This window comes from Calidris pugnax, unplaced genomic scaffold, assembly GCF_001431845.1.
Source record: "Calidris pugnax isolate Ruff unplaced genomic scaffold, ASM143184v1 scaffold196, whole genome shotgun sequence".
Lineage (NCBI taxonomy): Eukaryota > Metazoa > Chordata > Aves > Charadriiformes > Scolopacidae > Calidris > Calidris pugnax.
Genome location: NW_015091042.1, coordinates 1,855,701 through 1,881,651, shown reverse-complemented (window position 1 = coordinate 1,881,651; position 25,951 = coordinate 1,855,701). Strand labels below are relative to the sequence as shown.

The 25,951-nt window shown below is 35.2% G+C and overlaps 1 protein-coding gene across 24 annotated transcripts in view; it reads right to left on the bottom strand.

Annotated features, from left to right (window-relative positions):
- The window catches only part of KCNMA1 (potassium channel, calcium activated large conductance subfamily M alpha, member 1), a 495,287-nt gene that overhangs the window by 90,121 nt on the left and 379,215 nt on the right, over window positions 1–25,951 (bottom strand). For 6 of the 24 annotated variants that reach the window (XM_014956278.1, XM_014956281.1, XM_014956280.1 and 3 more), the window contains exons 17-20: window positions 16,311–16,397; window positions 13,915–13,991; window positions 10,396–10,404; window positions 3,547–3,720 (exon numbers count right to left, since the gene is read on the bottom strand). In XM_014956278.1, coding sequence (XP_014811764.1) covers window positions 3,547–3,720; window positions 10,396–10,404; window positions 13,915–13,991; window positions 16,311–16,397 — 347 coding nt within the window. Of the gene's footprint in view, window positions 1–3,546; window positions 3,721–10,395; window positions 10,405–13,914; window positions 13,992–16,310; window positions 16,398–24,898; window positions 24,911–25,951 lie in introns of all 24 variants that reach the window. The other 18 variants (XM_014956277.1, XM_014956276.1, XM_014956275.1 and 15 more) reach the window with 5 other exon arrangements.

Genomic DNA, 25,951 nt, shown 5'->3' with positions numbered 1-25,951 from the left:
AGGATGGCTAGGGGTTTGGGCTCAATCCTGAATTGAAAATATATAGCGATCATTAGTCTTGTCTTTTGTCTCCAGAGATCCCTGATATTCACCAAAGTCAAAGTCTTCACTTAAAGCTTCTCAGAACTAACAGAGCATGCCAAAGCATGTTTTCTCACAAGCGGAATTAGATATGCCTGGGCCTAGTACCAAGAATGTCCTTGGAAGTTTGGATTCCCATGGCAGTGGGCACAGTGACAAGTTTAGAAAGGTTTCCTTTTGGAACGTGAACTTTCGATGTTCCTGAGAAGCACAGCCATATGGTGATACAGAAACACAGAAATTAAACGGTTCAGGTTAAGATTCTGTCTGCATCAATTAATCATTTGAATGGCACTCCCCAAGATTTGGCACAGACCTAAGCAGAAACATCACACTTATTAGTAACATAATTTCATTGTATAAACCAGCCCAGGTTTTTCAGTGGCTAAGTGTCTCTCTTCATTCTAATTCACTTGAGCCTCCAGTGCAAAAAATGCTTAGACCATTTGACTGCTTGTTCATGTAGCAATCTTTGAAAAGTAGCTAAACCTGAAAAATTGTAGACACAAAAAAATATTTTAAATTCTATTTCCTTACACTTAGAAATATCATATCTCTTTTTTTTTTTGTTTTTCCAGACAGCTGCCTGTGAACTTAAAAGGTATTTTAACGTAATTATATTTAATCAAATTATGAGTTTCATTTGCTGGAAGTACAGGCAACAATATAGTAACAGAGAAACTGATTCACAGTGGAAAATACAAAAGTGTCACTTTCTCTATATATTATACAATTAGTACGCTAAATCCTGGGTACATCATTGAATATGTAAATTGATACCTTCTCCTTTTCTACTTGACATCAGATTCTTAAAAAAGCTACTCATTGTTTCAAGAAGTTTCATACAATGGCCTGTGATTTTATTTACCTTGAGAAAAAAAAAAAAAAGTCTGCTTTGAAAACCAAAAGAAAAAAAAAGGAAAAAAAAAAGGAAAGAAAGAAAGAAATGCATTAAGCAATTGTAGAAGCAAACCAACCCAACTGGGGCACCACGACCAAAGCAAGCCTTGTAATAGTATAATGACCTTTAATGAGTGTCTGGGGAAACAATACAGTCCTAGCATAAAAGACAAAGGGCAAAACCCATCATGGCTCCACTGACACTAATTCAAAATGATTTTCAGAACAACTAAAGAATGTAAGAGAGGTAATCTGATCCACCAATCTGACCTCACTTTGATTCTGGGGCCCTGCTGCTGCCATTTCTAATTGTCAAACACTCTACATTTCACATCTGCTCATATTTAATGAAAAGCTGACTCTCACCGCCATTCTCTGAGTTAACTAGCTCTGTCAAGATGGGCATCATACGACCCCTGTGCACTGCAAAGAAAACACACTGACTTCCATTGAAGCCTTGCCAGTGAAACATTGCATGTGTGTATATATATATTTTAATTGGAAAAGAAAGGCTTATGCTGCTTTGCAAAGAGTGTGAATTGGTATTGATTTTCATACTTATTATTAACAGTCAAAGGTGACTAGTCTCGCAAGGGGAAGAGGGAAATCTCTTTTGATTTGATGGAGTGATGAAGGGGGGAAAAGACCCTTGGAAAGATAGGATGCTCAAAATTCTCAAAGCTGTCAATATCACTTATCCTTCAAAATGTAACATAGATATAACGTGTTTCCCAACAGTACTGGGGTTTTTCGTGGCAATAATACCATTATTGTGGAGGTTTTTGGCTCAGCAGACAACACAATCAAAAATGTTTACTTAATCTGCCTCTGTAGAGTCTTAAGTGAACTTGAAAGCTATGGTAAACCTACAAATTATGGGTTTTCTTTCCTTGCCAAACAGTGCTAATAGCAGAAATTTTACCCATTTGTATGGGACATATTCATTTAGCCTGGTCTGGATGCTGTTAACACCAGTGCTGGGACCCAACCACACACTCTCTGTACTAGTCTGTATTAATGCAAACTATACTAAGAACTGTGTTACTGAGGCTGTTAGGCTGTGTAAGTAACACTGCCTACAGTAATTCTCAATCCAGGAAGGTTTCTTGTTCACTTTTCTTAACAAAATATGGTTTGCTATGTTTTACTCTGATTAAGGTCCCTTTAAAGGAGAAAAATCCCTGTAACTTAGAATAGGACTTAAAACTGGGAACCATCTCCCCTGAGGTGATGCATGAGTTGCAATCAAGTAGAAAAAAAGGACAGAGTGCTTATACACAGAATATTTCTGTTAAAAATTCTCCAAAGTCCTATTGGAATCAGTTAAATTGAGTAATAAAATAAAATGCTAACAAAAATCACAGTATTGTTATATACTGCACATTGTGTACGGAAAAATAGTTCAAATGTCAAAATAGTTAAAGCAAAGTTATTCAACCATTCGGACTATATACTGCAAGACACAGAAGGTATCAAAAGGCAACCAGATGCATAATCTACCAAGTACATTATACTATTAGTAGCGAAAGGCATTTTTATCTGTGATGACTTACAATGTAAAGCGGACATGCTTCCTGATCAAAACTCCTAATAGTCCTTAGAGATGTATCTGAATAATTTTATAGGTTTTCTTTGCCATTTGGGTAGGGAAAGGAAAACAGTTCCTGTCCCAAGACATAGTTTTGCCTGTTACGCGTGTCTAAAGAGGATAAGAAAATGAAAAAAAAAAAAAATCATCATTTTTTTTAACAATCTTCCTCAATTGTTGACATCACACTGATAAAGGAAGCTTCCCTACCACTTGCCCGAAGAATTGATGGCTTTGCAGACTTGTTCTAACTTATCTGTCTTTTCCCTCTCAACTCTGATCTTTCAAAAGAGCTTTTGGGGCATATTCCAGAATGATACTGTCCTATGGGACAGATTCCACAGTTAATTTCAAAAAGTTTCCATCAGTAAAAAGTTTTCAGCAGTCTAGCCCTTCTAAAAAAGCACTACAAAAAGTACAAGCATTTTTACTAAGATTTCTGCAGTTTCAATATTAGATGAAAGGTCCTCTCTTATTGAGGATGAAGGGTTGCACTTCAGAATAGAATTCCAGCTACTACAACTCAGCCACTAAGCTGTATCCTATACATTTATTTATTGCCTATTATATGCTGCTCTAGTGGCAGCACTATTAAAGCTGTCCGCTTAGCATCAGTCACAGATTTAGACACAGCCCTGTTCCTCCACTAAAGCACTTATTGTTTAATTAATGACCATTTATATTGTATTAATTAAATAAAAAAGATGTCACCAAACTGCACTTCTAAGGTCCTGCGTGCTATTGCAAGAGCATGCTTCATAAAGAGCACACAAAGCAAAATAATGAAATACACTTTTCGTATTAGAAATAAATTTAAACAGAAATATAAATACAGAGCCATATTAAAACTTGGGTTTGACGTTTTTAAAAAGCATCAGCCCAGTAAAACTCACAGAACTACAATGTACGACACAAGACGGGGATGATACCACAGACACCACAGACATGGAACAGCATGTGTTGGTGTTAAAACTTACAGGCACGTAAACTGGTGGAGCAATCATTAACAGAGACAGAAGAAAGTGGGAAGGCTCTCTCAAGGGTGTCCATGTTACTATGTACACTGCCTGACATGCAAGAGCAGTCACGCTCAGAGCGTCCGCAATCAAAACAACATGCCAGTTTCATTCTCTTGTAGATGGACATCTTGGCTATAACCATGTGTTGGATGGGAGGAGAGGAAGAGCAGCAGGTTAATGGCAAGGTTATATATATAACAAGGCAGCTGGAAGGTAATTTAAGGGATTTAATACAGGCCTTAGTTTATGTTAACAGTCTTGACCCAGGAAAAAAAAAAATGCAATGAGATTATTGATAACACTTTGGCTGTAGATTAAAAGTAGGGCAAAAGATAAATTGCTCTTTATTTCTGTTCAGGCTTATAGGGTGACCGCAGACATGGGGAAGAATTACTGTTTACAGTCAAGTGTTTGGATCAAAAAAGAACATAGTAAAAGCAGAGAATCCTAAGAATATAGTTTTCCCTCGGCACAATTAATACTACCGGCTTAAAATGAAAACAAAAATCTGAAGCTGCTAATCCATTAGAAATTTTTGGCCTACCCTGCATCCTGTAAAAATCAGACTTTTATATATCTATATATATATGTATGTATACACACACAAAAACACACATACACGTGTTCTTACATACACACACTCACATTATACACATACATGCATATATATACATATATATAAACGTACTTATTCTTAAACATATGCTAATAATTTCTCCGTATTAAACTGTGCCAGGGAACTCCTTTACTGCCATAAACTACACATTACTAAAGAGTTACAAGATGTTCATAAAAATTTCTGAAAAAATTACTTTGTTTACATTATGTCTTCAGGAATTCAAATTAACTCTTGACAGAATACCAAAATTTGCCCATATAAGAGACACAACTAATAATGGTAAATATGCTTGACATTAAAATCAGTTCACAAATAAGGCATCACCAAAAGCACACAGAGCATTGGTCCATCGGAACATGCTGAACCAATCATTGGCATGTTTTGTGCTCTGGATGCAAAGGTAGGTCGAGAACCAAATAACTGAACGTAAGATTAGGTGCTAATTCCAAAAAGAGTGCCAGGTTAGAATGGAACATTTATATCCTTCCATCATGGGAATGTGTAATTACCTTTGTTTAATTTTGTACGTTACCTGAATCACAGGTAGGTTTAAGTCCGAAGAAATGCAAAGGCCATTTAGATTGTTTCCCATGTTGCACTGAACCAACACTTTTGGTAATGGTTTAGATTGAACTGACTCAATTATACTAAAAACAAAACAGAACACTGACAGGCAAAAACAAAACCTTAAAAGCATACGCAGAAAAAAGGTAATGTTTCTCAGGCCTGTACCTTCAGTTTAGGATGTCTTTTTTGCATTACGGTAATGCCATTAAATTTAAAATAATTTCTCTTTGTTTTTTTGTGTGGTTTTTGGTTTTTTTTCCAGTTTCTTAATGCCACAGTCACCAGGGAAGAGGGATTGAAATCGCTCAAATGGGTCAAGTCCTGTTCTAAGGCCTTGATGACTTGCCATACAGTATACTTGTCAAGCAAGGGTAACATTATGATTGTGGAAAACAGGCATTGAGGGAGATGAATGAGTGATCTCTTCAGCAGCGACTCCATTCCTCTAAAACTTTGCTCACATGACTAATGCCATGTTCTTTTAGCATCCTAGTAGAGTTATCTTACAGCTGTTCAGAAAGTCATCATGCAGCATCAGGCTTGTTCATTGCATAGTACATCATTCCTCAGAGCTTGGCTTTTAGTAAGAAGGTTTCCACTGCAGCTTTTGATGCATACACATTCAAACTACACAGAAAATTCAAAACAGCATTTATTTTCCCATGGTTTCCCTCTGTCTAACTCTTCCCAACACATTCTTTAAAATGGAAAAGTTGGGCAGAAAAAGAAAAGTTAAGTATGTTGCCAAAAATGTGGAAGACTTTCCATTATGCCTATTTTATTATTTTCACATTAAGGAAATGAAAGAAAAATAAAGGGCATTTGTGAGACACACTAACAGTAGGTGAAGTAAAAGGCAGGCCCATTTTCTTTTAATTATAGCTGTTTTGAAGGACTTTAAAATCAAATGCTATAGCAAAACATACTGCCCAGAAGTTCTCAATTGCTGTGTCATTGGTTAGTAACAGTCCCTGGTTTTCATGTACTTGTAGCCATATCTTGTCAACGATCAATAATAGGACACATTTATGAAAATTAAAAGAAATCATTCTGAAGGGCAAAGAGGGTTGGGAAGGAAAACTTGTTGTACCATTTTCACCAGATTTAAACCAATGAAGTAAGAAATTTAAGCCCTTCTGTTCAATAGGGGAAGGACTTCGTGACACTTCTCAAAAGCAATGCCCTTTCAGGGACTGTTTTTAACGATTATTATCAGTTGTTCTGGAGATCATGCAGCATTTTAATATTTAACATCATTAACATGCAGGAAACAGGCTTGGACCTGGAAATATAAGTAGCAGAAAGGACTTGCTATAAGGGTTTCAACCAGTATATAAGCAACTGCATATCAGAGCAATACATTTCAGAAAGAAAACATGCTGTTACTCTTCATTCCTTTTATACAGTCATTGTTACATTCATACAAAATACAATACTTATTTTCTTTTAAATAAAACAAAACATGGATTATTAGCAGGGATGACTAGCGACAAGATCAAAGACAAGACAGAAATGATTTTAAATGGTTCAGCCACACACATACCATTTCCTATAAAACTTCCATAAACATTAACAAAAAATGGGAATCATCAGAGAGACAGGGGGACCTTAAGAACAGCCTCTGGGTGGGTGTAAAATTCGTTTGACACCTGTAGCACCTGCGTAAGGATCAACTTATTTCTATTCATAGAAATGTTAAGGATGTTGAGTAGAACTGTTATTTGCAACTACTGAAAATGTAAGTTGGGACATACAGGAAATTACTGCCCTATTTTCAATTGAATAATCAATGGATGAAAAGGAAGAACAGATCCTTCTACTTAGTATGATGACAATCCCACAGCATTTGTAAAATGAATTAGTAAAAATTGCAGGGGAAGTTATCATGGATGCGGACATAAGATTACTTAAATAATTTACTAACAAAACAAGGTATAGATGAAATAGTCATTTTCTGATTTGTTATAAGTAAAATAAAAGCAAAATTTCTGTCTATTATTTGTAAATGAATACTTTTAAAAACTTTTTTTGTTGCAATTTTTCACAGAAGGCAATAGCCTTCCATTCTAATAAGGAAGGAATGTGCCTTACATGTCTAAGCTTTTAGCAATACCTTGCTTTCTGACCTCAAAAACTCAAAAATCCCAGTCCAAATTTCTAGATTGTCTGGATCTGAGGTGTTACTTGGAGTTCACAAACAGTAATGGGAAATATTTCCAGCTGCAAAAATAAGCAAAGGAAACTGCAGATTATTCTCTACCTAAGATGTCAAGGAACAGCTCCTTTTTTAAAAAAAGCAAGCAGAACAAAGTATCTCTTCATCCTCGCTGATTTTTTTTTTAAAACCATGCAGTCTACCCAATCCTCGTATTCGACCCATCACTGTAGCAGTTTTCCCTGTGACCGCAACAGGTAGTCACAAAAGTAGATCTAGGAGGACATCTAGTGGATCTCTCTGAGATAACAGCTGGTTAAGAAGAAGAAGTTTCTTGACCAGCAAATGGTAAAAAAAAGTCCCATTACACTTCAGAATTGAAATGCATACAGTGTCATTTCAATTCATCAGGTTCTCATGATCCCCACTATGAGTAAAATAACAGCAGCATTAACGGGCGACCAGACTGATTTGATCGCCTCTTAGCAATGCTGGTTACCACCATGAGACTGAAATATTGGAAGGACTTCCCCCAGCACAGTTTCAGTTTCCTGAAAAATACAGCAGCATATCTTAAACTGTTTGTGGGAATTTATTTTATCTTAACACAACAGGAAAAATATCTCTCTCCATCATTTAATTTTTACAGAACAACTTCAAGACCGCCAAGTCAGCTTGTTCCCTATCTTGCAATTGGTTAGTTGTTTGCTAGAAATCATGCGGTGCTGTTCTTTGTCAAAACTGTAGAAACAGCAGGTGACCTGAGTGAATGTTTTGCCCTATTTTAGTAGCTACAAGAATGAATCACAGGTTTAGAAGTAATGGCACATTTATAGACCAATTCATTGTAATTTTCAAATCTGATCATGACCTTTCCTTCATTATCTTAAAGAAGACTCTCAGCCAGCGTACTCTCAAAGGTAACTGCTTTGCTGAACAAACTGAAGCTATTGGGGAAATGGAAAAAAAAGAAGTCAAAGCCACGTGACCTTTTCTTTTTTCATACTCTCAGCATGAAGAGATCTTTTACTTGTTTATTTACTATTTGAAGTAATTTCTCTGGTCCAGAAAGGCCTCAACATAGAAACATATTTAAAATAAATGCATTTCTTCAAATAAATCCAAATTACTTCCATTATTTTGCCCCAAAGTCAATAGGATTCATAATTTTATCCAAAGAAATTCGGTTCTTTCAGGCTTATTATTAAGTATCAATTCTAATCACGCTGACCTGTTTCACAATCTGCTTTTTTCTGCTGCCCCATCTTTCTGCTGTGTCATTCATTGGCTGAAAATAGATCTTCAGAGAAATTTCTGTTCTCTGTTTGAATGCTTTCTATCTGTCCTAGTTGCAGCTGGGAAAGAGTTAACTTTCTTTCCAGTGATTGCTGTTAAAGGAATGTCAATAATACCTATTGGTTTTAGTTGTTGTTAAGTGATATTTACACTATTCAAGGACTTTTTTCAATTTCCTATAGAAGTATAGACAGAATATATGTATATAGATGTATAGATGTACATAGAGGTATAGATGGAACAGCCAATGATATATTCCATATCATAGATGCCATGCTCAGTATATAAACGGGGGTTAGCTGGGGGGTGGGAATCTACAATCACTGCTCTGGACTGTTGCAATTCACTAGACAGTGAGTGACCCCTGTCATAATTATTATTGTTCTTATTATTAATGTTATATTTCCTTTTCTGTTATTGTTTCTATTAAACTGTCTTTATCTAAACTCACAAGGTTTTTTTCCTCCCTTTCCCCTCCTTTTTCTCCTCTTTTCCCTTGCCCCCATCCTTCTTGGGGGGCCAAAAAGGAGGAGTGAGCAAGCGGCTGCCTGGTTCTAGGTGCCAGCTGGGATTAAAACACAGCATTACCCCACAGGATCTCAATCCTTTAGTGGAGTTTGCAGGCACCACAATAAGATAAACAGTAAATAAAAAATAATCATGATGAAGGTTGTCACAATTCCAAGACAGCTAGTACTTTATCATGCAGCTCCAGGAGTGCCGACTTTTCCTTGATTCTTTGCATGATCCTACAGTGGATACAGCTGAGAGGGGAAAAATCCCTCCATCCTGATTAAGACCTGAAGCATTATCAAACAATAAATTCAGAATATCTGGGAAAATGTTCAAAAAATCTCAAGGCCTCACTTATTTAGGATAGGTGCAGGTATACGATATGGTTAGCAGCCCAATCTGGTACAGCAATGCCTCACTGCAGCTATTAAATATTTGATCCCTCTTGCTGTTTGAAAGAACAAGCCCATATAATCCTAACACTGCCCTTTAACCAGCACATTTCTTTCCAGTGCTTTTATTTCTAAGCAGCAAATTCTTTCCATGTCCCAAATGCTGTGCTTATTTAAATTATCACAACTGTACACATGAAAAGTGGCTGATGAGAGCCTTCATAGATTCTGTACACTTTAAAGTGGTATGACTGATATTGACATGAAGTGGTCTATAAAGTTTGTATTCTATATATAATAATAATGTAAAACTTTACAGCTTAGGTTCTGAAAAGTCAGCATGGATCTACTCATGCAATTAATTTCAAAACAAGGAAGCTGGGGAAAATAATCACTGTAGCTTGTTTCCTGTTGAAGATATCTGTAGGCTTATACATTAAAAGTTAGCCACACATTTAATTCATTGTCTGGCTTTGCTCCCATGTCCTTTTTTTTTTTTTTTTTTGCCAAAGGGGTGACTGATATTGACATGAAGTGGTCTATAAAGTTTGTATTCTATATATAATAATAATGTAAAACTTTACAGCTTAGGTTCTGAAAAGTCAGCATGGATCTACTCATGCAATTAATTTCAAAACAAGGAAGCTGGGGAAAATAATCACTGTAGCTTGTTTCCTGTTGAAGATATCTGTAGGCTTATACATTAAAAGTTAGCCACACATTTAATTCATTGTCTGGCTTTGCTCCCATGTCCTTTTTTTTTTTTTTTTTTTTTGCCAAAGGGGAGAAAGGAATTGGGTAAGGACAGTAAAAGACTGCTGTGTTACTCTCTGTCAGCAAGGCAATGGAAAAGACAAAGTGAAAAAAAATTGAACACGGGTCTGACAATTAATTGTACTTAACCAGGCAAACTGTGCTATAGTGGTAATTACCCCAGCCTAACTGAGATCCCTAAAAATTCATTAAATACCTCTAGGATCATTTCAAGGAAATGTCACTGCCAAGATCTCTTTTTCAAATAGGGATAAAAAATAAGTTTGTGGAAAAAAAGGGGCAAAAAGGTGGAAGAGGGGAAAACTGCTGTATTTTCTTCAACGTCACCCTAATCTCCGTGGGTGTAAACGATGAGAAACTTGTGGGTATGACGTCACTGCTACATGCAACATAAATAAAGAAAAGAACCAAATACTGAACAAAAATACTCTCTGCTAGAGAAAGACAGGTTGGACCGCACTCTGGGCTACAGGGAACCCATTTTTACTCACAATAGATCACTATCAGTGTGCAGTTAAAATATAGTAGGGGTCGTGTTCCAAGGCAGCAAGAGGAAAAATAAATCAAAAGTTTGTCAATTGTCATAGATTACAAGAAATTCCTTCAAACACATCAATGTACACATGATATGTCCCCTCTGGGGTTCAACCCCCACCGTTCACAGCAAGCACTGTCACTGGAAAAAATATATAGAGAATTAGACCATAGTTGTTGCACAAAATGAGAGAAACAGGAGGAGTAGGTCATCCAGTTTAGAGATTTCATCCCAACGTGGCTGCATTTTATATAAATATATACATGTATTTGGCCCCTTGCTGCAAAAACCACAGTTAAGTGGAACAGGACAGAGGTTGAAAACATTAAAAAAATATTAACAATCTGTGAATAAAACATCCACACAAGCATTTCTCTGGACAACGTGACATCAGTATTCACATGTTATTTGGGGAGTGGGATGGGTAAGAAAGGGATGGCAAAGAAACTGCAAAAGGAAAGCGAGGTTACTTTAATTATCCCTGGTCTTGTGGAAACGTACTGATCTGCGCTGAATTATTAATATTAGGCCTAACAGGTTTGGACAAATGGCTATGTAGGTCAGACTCGTGTTTAGACCCCAACAATACCACAAGCTAATGTTCAGACAGCATCTAAATTGATGTGCAACTTCAGATGCATTATTAAAGAATGTAGTTTTCCAAGTGTCACGGGAAGTTGCATTAATTAATGCCACCATAATTAAATTTTCCATATAAAGATATTCTTTCACATTTAATTCACCTGAATGCGTCAATATTTTTACATACAACCTTCCATTTCATCTTACACATTTTCTGCACTCAGCAGCCTCTAATTGCTATGCTACTCACTAATTAAAATATATACTTATCATATAGGACTACATATACGCATGTGTGACTATTTGCAGTGTCTTTGAAAATCAAATTGACATATTAGCTGTTGACAGATCAGTTGACAGTTTCCTAATTCAATAGGGAAAGAGTTTTTTTAATTTATGCTTTCTTCTGGTTAGACTACATTTTTTTAAGACCAATGTTTTCTGTAGCTTCAAGATGGATAACATAGTTAAGATTTTTCAAAAGTGATTAGTGATTTGAAAGCTAAAGCTAAGACATTTTATGTGAAAAACAGAATGCACTAAAGACTTACCTTTAAGAAAAAAAATCAGGTCCCATAAATGGGATCTCAAGATTGTCATCAAAATTTGAGAAACCAAAAATCACTAATTACTGTTGAAATTTTTCATTTTTGACTGAACTTGAAAAGCAACACAATTGCATTATTCCTAACAGTTGTGAGCATGCTCCCCAGTGGAAGCTGTTCTCAGCTGCCAGCTCTCGAGCTACCTGTGACCATATGTGTGTGTATGTAGGAGAAGAGAAGGGAAAGGGCAGATGGGGGTGGGGGGGGAGGAAGAGAGAGAGGGGAGACAATGAAAGTGAAATTTAAGATTTTACTCTCACTGGCCATTTTATTTTCTTTTTCACCTGACTCAGAGGATTTACTCCTTAGTGTTCACTGCTCACTGCAGCGGCTCTGACAGCCGCCTCCTTCAGCCTCACTAACCACATCATTTTGTTTCTTCATCTGTCCAACACCGTTTCACTTATTGGACTGATACGTGTGACCACGCCATTTGGAACACTTCCTAGTGTTACACACAGAAGTGGTCACTCCCCCCTCTCCATAGTCCTGCTGCTGGTCATATATCCATTGTGTTGGCTGGGTCACAGGATACTTTTTTCTCCCTGGTTTCCTAGTACTGAGGAGGTTACATTGATTTTCCTAATGTATAATAAAGGGCTCTTGCCCTTTATACTGTTAATTTTTGATTCCTGTCATCTAACAGATTTCAATAAAAAGTGTAGATGTCACATTAAAATGACAGATCTTTGGGATTTTTACTTTTTTTTTTAATCAGCACATGTGTGAAAAGCATACACTATGTGAAGGAGGAGCAGGAAATACAAATAAAATATTGACGGAATCGGATAAAATTAAACCGATAACATAAAATTTAACTGTTGGGTAGGTTGGAAAAAAGATTGGGTTTGAGAGTTACAGACACCCCAAGGCATCTGTAAGTGGCTTTACCAGAACTTACTCAGCAGCCTCATTGGCTTTGGCAGCAGTTCAAAGGTCACATTCTCACATGGATAAACTGTTCTTGAACAATTTTTTTCCAATATGTTAGGCAATGCATACATTCCTTCCACATCAGGCATGCTTTTCCATGTGCTTTGCTCTCCTTGTGGCTACTGGGAGGATAAACACCATTTGCTGTCAGTGTTTCAGCTGCTTTCTCTCAATTATATTACTTTGTTCCACAACCCTGCTTTTTTGCGGGGAGAGGAGTTTCTGTAAAAACTCCAGTGACATATTTTTTCTTTTTAAAATAATCTTCAAGAATTTATTCATTTCAGGCACCTCTTAAAAGCAGAGAATGGTCTCAGAGGCAGTTCGGGCTTTCTTCCATCCTCTAAGGCAGTGCAGTGATAATGCTATGACTGGATCAATAAATAATATTTTTCTCTTTTAAAAGTAAGGCTAGAATAGACATGATCAAACTTTTCTGATATCTTTCAATTTACCTAATCAGTACTTTTGAATGGAATGATCTTTTTCCTGGCAGAATACTACAGAATGGGCATACATTTTCAGATACCCATTGAGAAATGGGTCCCTAAATCCTTTTGATATCAGTATTATAAATATGCATGGGTCAAAACCATCTTTGGCCAAAATGTACTTGTGATATTTCCTGCAAAAAATGATTTCTAAGTATATACAGATAAAATGCTAATTTCAATATATTTATAAAAATACAGATGCAAAGCCTGATCTCAATCCCAAACTTCAATTATTTCTTCATACAAAATTTTCCAAACAATTTAAAAAGCAGAACTAAGAACTTAACTAAACCATATATCGCTGTTACAGCTATGGAATCTTCTAAAAAGATATAAGTAAGAGGTGCTAATATTTTATTTCTTCCAGACAATCCCTTCCTCCAGTAAAAAGAATTGTTCATTTCAATAATTACTTATTTGAATAGTTATATGACGGAATATTATTCCTTAGTTTCTTCTTTTAGAGAATCATTTTCAGAAAGATAGACAGCGGTTCTTCACTTTACAGAAAACTATTGATATTACCGGATTTCTACATGGTATGAAAGAGAGCAGAACTTCACTGTTAGCTCATTCTTAACTCGGAAACTTACACAGTTAGTTCTAACTTGATTTAATTCTTCAGGTTTTGTTAGCTTTGGACACTGATGGACTTTTTAATGAAGAAACACGTGTGAGTGGTGTGAAATGTAATAAAACATATGCACTTTGGAAATGCAAATGGCACTTACTGTGCACTTGCTGTGCATTTATTTCTTATTTTTCTCTACCACTGCGTGAAACATGTAAACACATGTACAGATATTCTTCAAGGCTGAACTGTTCATGAAAACGAGAGGGAGTAATAGAAATATTACTTACGCCGTTTGCAGCCACATTTTTTTATTCTTTTGGGATCCGTGATGTCATCATGACAGGCCTTGCAGTAAAAAAATGCCCTAGAGAGACAGAATGGAAAAACTGACACATTTCTTAATCCATACAAATGAAATTAGTCCCACATTTCCTCTTTTTGCAGTGCCAAATTAATGAAACATGCCAGCACTAATTTCCTTTAATCTTTGAAAAGGGTTAGACATTTAAAGTAGGAAATATTTGCTGCAAGACCATTAATTTCAACCATAAGACTCCAAATTAGTGTTTCTTTCAATATACTTTTACTTGAAAAGTAATTGGGAGAAGGGATGATAATTATGACACAGTGCATCAGTTCATTTGTCTTTCATCTTAGAAAAAAGAGCATCCAATGAATTTTGTCATTAAAAAAATATATAACGAATTATATATATGAATATATATATTATATATAATGAATATATATAACAAATCCATTAAATGGATTTTGAAGCATGTGGATTTCTGATTTTAGTACTAACATGTAAATGGATAAAGAATAATAAAGATGCAATTCATAAAATTTGTATTGTATTTAAACACTCAACATTTTGCATGAAGCTATCACTTAGGTATAATTGTTTCTAATGTGAAACTATTGTTCTAAAAATGCAAAAGTCATTCTAGCAAGAAGAGTAATTTAACATTGCATGTTATATTTCATTATGGAATATATATTTGATAAATATTAATAGCTTTAGCTTAAAGAGCTGAAATTTCTCATTAGCAGCAACACAAAACCAGAATAATTTAATTTGAATTTCAGGTACATAACATGTTTAATTTTACTTTATTAAAAAAAGACTTTTTTTCCTCTCCAAAAGATCTCGAGTTTAGAATATTTTTCTGACTCTGATTCATGGCTCAAAATGGTGAAAATCAACACTTTACATAATTGGTTTTGTTAGCTGAAACACATCTGATAATCATTTGCTTTGCACAGAACGGCTAAGAAACGTAAGGGAGGCAGCATATTTCTAAACAAATCCTTCTGCAAAAGCAAGGCAGAAATGGGAATTTTGTTTATGCTTGCTATTAACACATTCATAACAGTCAAGTTCTCCCTGTTAAAAATGCTATGCCAGGTAATTTCTCCTCACAGTCTGAAATAATTTCATAGTAGAGTGTAAAACATCTTATAAATGAAAAAAGCGCTACCATCTCAGTAAAGAAATGTGAAGACAGTTGTGGATAGTCAAATGGAGAAAAGCACCAGGGAGGAAAAGAACTGTAGGCTGAAAGTCAGCACACCTGAGGCAGTGCCGGATGCAAATACTCCAAAGATGGTACTAGAAATATGAGAGGACAAGAGCACTGCTGTGCTGCTCTATATGCCTCACTTAGCCAAAGTTCAATGAAAATAAAATTCAAGTTTTTAGTTATTTCACCGTTTCCACGTTTTGATTTTCTTTAAATATACGTTGCAAACATGCCTTGTTTAAATATTGTTTTCACTGTAATTTAATCATAAGAAGTTTAGGACTTAGTAAAGTTTATAATGTGAATATTTCATCATTCTAAGTACAGGATTTAGTTAAAACACCTAACTCAAAGAGATCATCAAGTAAGTATCAGACTCTTGATAGCGTAACTTATAACAAGGATACAAATTATGAGGAAGCACTCAGCTGCAAACACTAATTTTTTAGGGTTTTTTTCTTAAGTCTTGCAAACATTGAATAATTATTTCTTTTAAAAATTTTTGTCTCACATTGCTCTTTTATTCCTTCCAAACATATTATACTCCTAACAAACACGCGTTCACATTTAGTTCTTAAACACAATACCATGAAACACTCTCTTCATTCAACCCAGATACAACAAACCAGCAAATTGTCTACAATGGTTGGGATATACTGCATCATTGTAATTTGATTTATTATAATAAGGCCATAGAGTTCCAGTAAAGAAAAATTACAAGAACATAAATTTTATTCTGTTAATGAAATTATTGAATGAATACAGTAGCTTGCTCACATCAAAAATTTGCTAGTGTCTATGTAAATAAGAACTACTCTAAGCCTGAAACTTGGACAAAACTCTAATCCCTGTCCTCTCTCAAAGCAATTCCACTGAGATAAATTAACTATAGAGAAATCAGATCAAAATATTTTACATTTTCTAGTAGGACTCAGACAAAAAAAAAAAAAAGCTTCTTAATTTCTTTTCACATCTGCTGTAAAATTATTTCATTTCCTTGATATTTAGGAGTGTAGTTAAGAAAATGGCATGCGCACATGGTTGGTTCACTAGGGTGCCACCTCAGTTCCCCCTGAGAATCTTTAAACAGATAATAACAAAAATTAGGTGAGGTGTTTACATGTAATAAGTTTACATTTAAAGAAAAAAAAAAAAATAATTACCTTTTTACTTCTTTGGCATCACTTGCAATGAAGAATCCTAAAGTACCTTCTTGAATCTTGACATGGTTTCCAGGATTGATTAATATACTGCTCAGTGAAACAAGAACAAAAACAACAAAAGCATAAGTTTAGATTACTTTTAACTGGATGTTCCAAAATAGCTTTATTTGGTTCTGTTATAGGGGACCCACTACTTAGGAAAGGCTGCAAGGAAATTTTAAGCCATTCTTCCTTGAAATTTCCAATCAAATAACAGTTTCACATGCTTTTTACAAAAACTTAAGTTTGAGACAGTCACATGCCTCCGCCTATAGTCACATCACTTAAGTGTTTACATCTGTTTTTGTATTAAATATAGACTATACAAAATAACAAAGCATCTCAGAAACATGGTGTGTGAAGCTGAGCATTTCAGCTTTCTTGCTCTGTCATGCAAAGTGGTGAAAAATTCACAATATGGTGAAAAGGGAAGAACCAGCAACTACTACTCAGTAACAATAAAAAATATCATTTATTAAGCTAAACCCTTTGATGCAAATTTTTGCCAATTTCTAGTGAAACAGAAGGTTAATGGGACCCCTATCTGAACATACAATGTTATTGTTTAAAATAATAAATACACACATACACTCAAGGGGAATGGTACAAGACAACCAGTCACGATAGCTGAAAAAACATAAAATGAATAGAAGATTTTTAAAACACTGCTATGCGGCCATGGAAGAACAAAAATAACCCAACCACACTGAGAGAATAGCCTCAGCTAAATTTGATGAAGGAAATTATTAACCGCTATCAAGAAGTGAGATACTCCATGTGTCTCTGCACAATATGTTTTTTATTTTCACAATAATTTAACATTAGATTTTAGGTAAGGCAATTTGCAAAGTACCAAGCTAAATATGAATATACAGATAGAGATGTAAATATATTCTCCAGTAAATGTTATTAATGTGTAATACAACTAAGCTTTCGACTTTCTAAAACTTAAGCTTGTCAAAAGTTCTCTCTTTTTTTGTCTTTCACTAAAGCTTAGCCTTTGTAATTCAAAATGTAGTAATGGCACACATATGCAATTTACAGTAAATAAAGACTACCAGCAATTTAAACACCTGAGGATTGAGGAGAAAATGATTTTGGGGAAGTATACATATACAAAAATAAATAAAGCACTTTTCTGAAAAAACATACATTACTAAAATTTGAAGGCCAAAAATTTTTCATATTATTGTTAGAAGGGAAAATGGATCTCAGCAGCTTTCTTATTCAAGATCTTATTTGTTATCTATACATTAGTAATAAATTAATATGACAAAGGTTATAATTGAAAGCTTTATAATGAGCATATTGTTTTGTGTGATTACACATGCCCATGAGGCCCTATGAAAAGAGTATGCAGGCTGCAAAATAGAGCACTCCTAAGTTAAGAATTAAAAGGTTGGTCATGCAGCCATAATTTAGCCCCCATTATGTAGACATTATGATACAATTCTTAATTTAATAGCCACAAACTACTCTTTTCTCACAATCTGGAACTTCATTCAATAGTGTTTTACTGCCATTACTGCAGGCATGGATTCATGTAGTTTATCTGTCTTTAAAATCAACATCATATTTTTCTTATATGTTTTTCTGCAGTGTTCATCAATGTAGCATGCAAAAGATTCAAAAATACATAATTTATTTTACAAGAAGAATGAGGATATAGTATTATCCCATTTTACAGCTGAGAGATCAAGTCACTAAACAATATAGTAGCTATTAATTTGGGATGCCTGCAGGCCATTTTTTGTAAGCATTTAGCATTGATAGCTCCATATACACCTTCTAGGGACTTTTGCTGTAAGAACACTCAGCATTTTCAAAAGCCTGGCCTCTGGCTCCCAAAATAATAAACAATCAGAAGTCATCTGTAGAAGGTTTGGCTTTAATTATTAGCTCACTCTCACAAAGATACTCTGTGGCAGAGTCTGGAACAGAAATTATATCTCAAAGAAAGCATTTACCCAGATATCCTTCCTTTTCCTTCATTCACAGTTTCAAGCTTTGCAACAAAAAGGAGAGGAGAACTACAGAAAATGGAAGTCATCACCACAGAAAGCAGGTTCATCTCCACAGCACACTTCAGTAATATTGCAAAAAATGAAATGTGATGGTGTAAATAACACCTACATTATACACGCAGATAAATGGGATGAATTAAAGTTGCACAGCTAAATTTCACATGTGGTGTTTCTTTTGTTAGTGTATTGGGCTTAACGGTTGTGCTTGCAACCAAAACATTTACCTAATGCAGTTTTCAAATGCCATTTCACAGGTTTTAAAGTAGAATAAAACTGACAGAAAAAAACAATAACAAACAACCCCACAAGATTTTCTTCATGTGAAACCAGTCACTCAAGTCACATCCACGTTGTAGAATTTAGATTCCCTGCACAAATTTTTGTCACTTGAGCCACCAAAGCACTTACTAGCTGTTACAGAGATACCTCAACAGGCCACCACTAAGAGAGGAGGCATATGCTCCACCAGTGCACTCACAGAAGAAACTTGAGAATCTTAACCCTGCAAGCCTACGTGAGCCCAGATAAGCCACTTATCAAGAACGAGGAGTGAGTCCTTCTGCCGCTAACTCTCCAAAGTCTTTCTGCCAAAACTTTCTATCATGTGTGTAACTGCATCCATGTTTCATTCTCCACCTCTCCTCTTCCCTGTCTGCTAATCCTTAATCCGCTATTGAATTGAGAGTTTATCTGATAGAACTCAAAAATCTTCGACAGACGCTACCCTCATTTATTTCTACTATACTGCTCCTTTTAAATTATGCAGACTTGTACTATGGTTAGTGTTGACTATTTTTCTTAGGTACAAATAGGCACTGTTCTGTCAGAAAAAATACTTTCTTTGCCTTTAATCATGGAAGTATTACAGCTTTTCAGTGAAAACAGATGAACATATTTCTTCACTCGCCCTCAGAGAACTTAAAATTTGACAAAGTAATTAGCAAATGAAGTGGTTCATTTAAGAGGTAGCAAACATAACCTTAAATCAGAAGAAAGTGGCTTCATTTAGCATGTAATGTATTGTGAGCATGATTTTGTATCTCAATGTTTTCTGAGACACAAGAAATCAATTCAGATGGGTCAGTGTATAGACTTTATTTTCGTCAGATTTTATACTTTGTTCATATATACTTATTTCCACTAATACAATGTATTAATAGCCACAAAATATAGATGTGATCGCAGTTAATGCAGTATGACCCCAGCAGCAAAATTTTTTGTTGGGAATAAAAATTAATTTGCCCCACCACTGCTATTGGCAAAGAGTTATAGCAAAGGTTCATAAAGCTTTGGGTTTATAGACACACTGATATTTAACCAGAGCAAAATCATGAGCAGTTTCTACTGACTCCACATGGATTTATTAAATAAGCTGCTTATTAAAGCAGCAATTGAATTATTTCTTATGAGACCTGTAGTGTCATTATGCCTTGATAAGCACTCACTATAACATGTACAGTAACGGAAATGTTTTGAATTAAAAAAATAGAATATACGGAACAAAGAGGACAGAGAAAAATACAACAGGCTTATGAGCGTACCAAGAAGAATGCATCCATCACTTATTTAGAGATGCATGTATCTGTTTAACCAGCTCATGAAAATATGATATATATCGCCCCACAGCTGAGAAGATAAGTACATGGCAAAGTAAATAGGAGTTTTTAAGAGAGAAAGCTTCAGTCTCATTTTTATGTATGTCCAATGCTGAGGAGTTTTACAGGTATAGGAAGATGTAGGAAAAGGGACAAAAGGACAGAAACTCACTACATTCAATGTCAATATGTATAGCTAATCCATATGCATTCTGTGCCATGCATTGGAAAAAAATGCTGTTGAAAATGACATCCCTGATTTTTCCAAATATAAGTTTTTATCATAAAATATTATTTTATTTTTTATCTCCTAAATCAGCTTGTGAAATCAAGGTAGGAATGACAAATACTTCAAAAGCTTCTAAGATCTTGATCAAATTCTATAATTTTATAACATTTCTAGTTTAGGTTACCTCAGAAACTAATGAAGTAATAGCAAGTTCAAAAAACTTTAAGTCATAATTTCCTTAACAATTCCAGTTCCAGAAATACATTCCTCAGGACAAAGTTTTTCGTGACAGGGGTCACATGTCACTGCAAAAACCAAAGATTATCTTTTGACTTGCTTGCTCCTTCACGCATGAACATTTAGAACACATGGCAATTACAGCCATGTAAATAGAATATGTGTAAGTTAAATACAATTTAATGTGTTTAATGGGAACTTAAGGTACTTCACCAGCATGAACTTAGGAGAAGCCAGTTCCATTACTCTCTGATAATACAACAATTTGTAAGCCACTTGTGGAACAAAATATGAAGTTTATAAATCTTTGCTTTATGGTTATCTGATGTCCAGCAAAAGTTAGTCCATTTGCTAAACAAGAGTCACTTAGTGACTAGATATAAGACCACGCATCTCAGAGCAATGAAAATTTCACACATTGAAAAATGCAGAAATCACCCTTGAATTCAGTTGTATTGTCAGTAATCATAGAATGAATCATAAAATGCTTTGGGTTGGAAGGGTCCTTTAAAGATCCAACCCCCCCATCATGGTAAGGGATATTTTTCACTGGAACAGAGTGCTCAAGGCCCCATCACCTGACATTGAACACAAAGTTCAGGAAAGAAACAGGAACAATAGCATTTATACAGTTGAAACTGAGATCCCAGACTGACTGAAATATAAGCAGGTGAAGCAAAAATGGGAATTAGTGCACATTTGAGATGCACAGTTTAAAAAAAAAAAATCAATGTGGTCACAAAAATTCTAGACAAACCCTTCTGAATCTCCTTACGTAGATTGTTCAATGAAAAGTTAAAATTGGACATGATGACTTTTTTTATATGTCATAGGAGAATAGCTATCTTTTAGTAACTCATGACAGCGTATTATTTTTCATCAATTTGCTCACTTTTTAGATTGTATCTTTCTGTTGTTTTAAGTATACATGCTGCCTTCAGTAAAATACAGATACATGTAAATACCTGCTCATCCATTCTTATTTACCTAAAAGTACCCCAGAACATGAGTATTGCTCAATACCTTTTTAGTAGTGCATAGATGATCGTCTGCACAAAAAGAATACCATATTATGTCTTCCCTTAAAGCATTAAAAGTGAGCTAAAGTTTTGATTACTAATTTCAAGTCTTCCATGTTTTGCTGATAAGGATTTTTGATGAAGATTCTGACTGTTGGAGGTTTGAACTGCAGGACAATTGGAGAACTGACATTTTGCCGCAGGACTAATTACCTCCAACTGTATATATCTTTTACTCTTTTCTGATGTTGAGTGATTTTTATTTGTCTTCTGCTTTCAAATATCATACATGTTGGACTCAAATGATGTGTCTTGAATGGCATTAGACCGCTTGATGGCAGATACCTTTTAATGGTATTAGAAGATATAAAGCATTATTTCTGAAAAATTTCAGTAGAAGACAAAAAATATTTCCTGTAGCTTTCTATAATATTCAGCTATCTTCTAAGTGAACCACATGGAAAAAACAACCAAGCAGCTTTAGATTCTGAACCATTGTTACGTTGTATGTGTTTATTGGTAGACCACATGCTAAGTGGCATGGCTTCACAATTTACTTTGCACAGCTTGAAACTGAGTAGGCTTCCAATACTGCTGAAGTTGTAAATGGACATAACTTTGAACTCTTAATCTAGACATAGCATTTATACCATAGATGACTCTCAGATTTGTCAGCCTTCTCTGAGAAAAAATCAGGGATCTTATTAAGATGGAAGAGGTGCAGTAAAAGTCTTAAAACTGAGCTGACAGAGGCATGTGGAGATGCTCAGCAAGAACAGCACAGAAAATAGGCAAGGGTAACAACATTTTAAGCAGCACTATATGAAGACTAAAAACTGGAAGACATAGATAAAGTCAATCAGTAGAGACATACACTGGAAGAGCTCTTTAAAGAATTTTCCTTGTCAGCAGCCTCAGTTATGTATTATTCTTGTTTGGTTTTACTTTCAAGGTTACATTTTAGCACTAAAGGTGAGGTTCATCTCATCTGTTTTAGTAACTGTCTCTTTCTTCCCTTGCAATCATGGACTATGTCTGGATAACTAAAAGATTAGACACAACTTTTAGATTAAACATTAGGTGAGATGAATCCCATGATCAGTGACCAATCAATTCGTTCCTGCATCAAGGAAACTTGTCTGATTCAGTAACATTGCCTTTTTTTTTTTCAGTTTTATGGCTACCCTTGTAACTGCCATCATCCTTGTCTAAAAAATGAAACGATCAATTGTTGAATTAAGTGAAACACAAACAGCAAAATTTTGACTAAACCAATGACAAGAGCTTTAACAACTCTGTTTTAAACCTTGTGGTAGATGTACTGTACCATTCCCCATGCGACTGAAACAGTAGCAATACCATCTAGTAATCAGGAAGATATACTATTGTTTAATTGCTATTAATACAGTATCTAAAACAAGACTATGTGGTATTACTGACTATAGCTACCACATTTTTAAATAAAACCAACTATTTTTCTTGATTGTTTCATGCCATGCCCAGATGAAATGCACCACTATTAGCATAATGGCCTTTTAAAATGTACCATGTCATTCACAAAAATATAGAATTAGAATTAAGAAATTAGTTTGAGACAATATTTTTTGTTTCGGAGTATGTTTGGAAGTGGAGTGTGAGGGTAGGTGCACAAATCCCACAGTGGGAGTTGCGTGCATACCAGCTTCACACTGCTTGTGATTCACAAGTATTGCTTCTTTCTTCTGGGCTCTATCATTGATGTTAATTCAGATCCATATTGCTCTACACAGAAAAATCCAGTAAGACACTAAAAAGAATACAAGGCAAAAGACACAGTGCACATTACATGCTACCGTATATTAAAGCTTAATTACTACAAGCATATAAAAGGTTGCTCCCAGGAGTTAAGTTCTTTACAACAGCAGCTACTAATGTCATGGTCTACAGGATGTGCATAAGGTATTTTATTGGGGCATAGTCCAAACTAGTTCAACAGTGCTGATGAATTCAATACACTTTGAAACAAATTATTCCTTCTGGTTCCAGAAGTGGTTGATTATCAGTACAATGAAACATCACAATATACTTTATTCTGGGAGCAAGCAACTTCACTTGGTACAACACTTCTTCATATTGCTCATCATGCCAGCGTTAACATGCCTTCACCACAAGATAATATATACTTAAAAGCAAGAAGCGAAGTAGAGGTGCAACAACTGCAGATCCTTGAAGATGCTAAGTGTTGCAGTAACTTCTCTGCAGTTGGATCATATCAATAATGCCAAACTGACAGGAAGCCACCTCTCTTTTCACACATCTACTCAGAAACCACAGGAGAATAAGACTAAAAATTAAATAAACATAACACATACAACACACGCAACAGAACAGACATGGAATTAAAGTCTGGAGACTGTGGTGAAGGAAATTGAAATGCCTGGACAATGAGAACAGGATTCCAAAGAGCACCACTGACAGTAAGAGAGAGCGTTATAAGCAATTAGAAAAACAAAGCTGGAAGGAGAAAGAGAGATGAGGAGAGGACATGGAAGAGCGTGCCATATTTACTTCATCCAAACCAACAGCAGCAAGATAGAATGTAGACTAGAAAGGGGCTCACAGTATGGTATACCAAAAGAAAATGCAAAACATGCCATCCCAAAGAAAAACAAAAACTGAGAAACAAACACATTCTGTAACATTTTCATAAATGAGCTTAATAAATGTCATTAAAATGAATGTGACGTATAATACAAACTATCCATGACACTTTCACTGGAACAGTACAATAGCTTTAATGAGTACTGGATTATGAGTAACTGGGCTCAAAACAGAACCAGCAATGCAAAGAATCAGGTATTTGATTGTTGTTAATGGAAGGTGAGACTACAAGAGAACATGAACTACTGTATTGTAAGACGTGTTTTGAAGGAAGACTCCGGGGAAAGAAGGACATAAATGAAGATGTGAATATGGAGACAACATGGCAGCACAAGGGCTGGTAAAGACGAAATATATATCGTCACGATACAATACAAATGAAAAAAGAGGAGTGGAGATGTTAACAATAAAGTCTGCTTTTCCAATGCAACAATCTGATACACCAATGACTCCACAAGGTGGGGGGGGGGTGTGGAGAAAAAAAGCCTAAAAAACTTATACTGTTTTCTTTTGTACTTCCTGCAAAGAAGTTAGTGCGTGAGTCACAAGAACCAATGGAGAGACAAAATGCTATTCTCTCTCCTCTTTGAGTTTAGGGGCTCATATATAAATATACACACAGATATATATATATATACACACACAGACAGATGAATATATATATATGTATATATGTGTGTGTATATACAGAGAAAGATAGACAAAGATGTTATCTTCCTGTGTTCTTGGCAAGGAATTAGTCCTGAAGTTAGAAGGAGTGGAGGTAGGATTGAGGTTGGAAGGAAAGGTAACGAAGAGGGCATACCGCTTTCGGCTTCTGCAAACGACAAGAAAAAAATTGCAAATCAAACACTTTGATAAGAAACCGACACACCAAAGCAAAAGCAAAAAAACCCTTTATTTAAAAGTCTTCAAGGCTCAAAGGTTTTTCTGCTGAGAATGAGAACAAATATATGGATAGACAAAGAGAAAATTTAACAAGAGGAGTAAACACAGGGTGAAGGAGGGAAGAATCCTGGTTAGGCTTTCCTTCTTGCTTACTCATGTGGAAAACAGAAAAAAAGTAAGGGGAAAAAGGAAGGCAAAAGTATCTCTAAAAGGGATTTTGGATGATGAGTTTGAATGTCTGCAGTTTGAACTGATATTTTTTTCTATCTATTCAGCAAGTTCGTCTGGGACATTTTCAGGTTGATGTTCTCCATGTTCCTTTAGCTTTTTTTCTACAGAAGAAAAAAAACCTCTCTACAAATGAACTAAGACCGACCATTTTTTAAGCTAATGTATTTGGCTTGCATCAGGGACACAAAAACTTATTTAAGAAGTGCTTCCTGCTCTTAATAACTGATTATAATATTCCCAGATACTAATTGGAGATGAAGGAATGGCTAACTAATATCGTGACCAGGAACAACTAAAGTGCACACCTTAGTAGCCAGTCACAAGCCCATTGAATTCAGTCTCATTTTGTAAACTCAGAGGTTTCTTTGATAACTGAGCAGTTAATAATTTAAACATTATTAAATATAAAAATAGAAAGGTAAAAAAAAATACAATCTAATCGTTATTTTAATTAAACTTCAAGAAACAGTGAGAAACAGTTGCATAAAAAGATAAACATTCTATAGATACTTCACCCATTATTTGAAAATGAGTTTATATTTATCATATCTATGACTATGTTACCTATGTTTAGGCTTGAAAACTTTTAAATTCTGCTTTTAAGCAATCTTGTAAAATCATAAATTGTTCCTAATGAACAGTCTAATGCTGTCAAAATTTGTTATCAAGGTGTGCTTACTGTTTTGTGTAGCTTTATTAAGAGTCAGTAAAAAAGGAGAAAAAAATCCAGCTGCAAGCA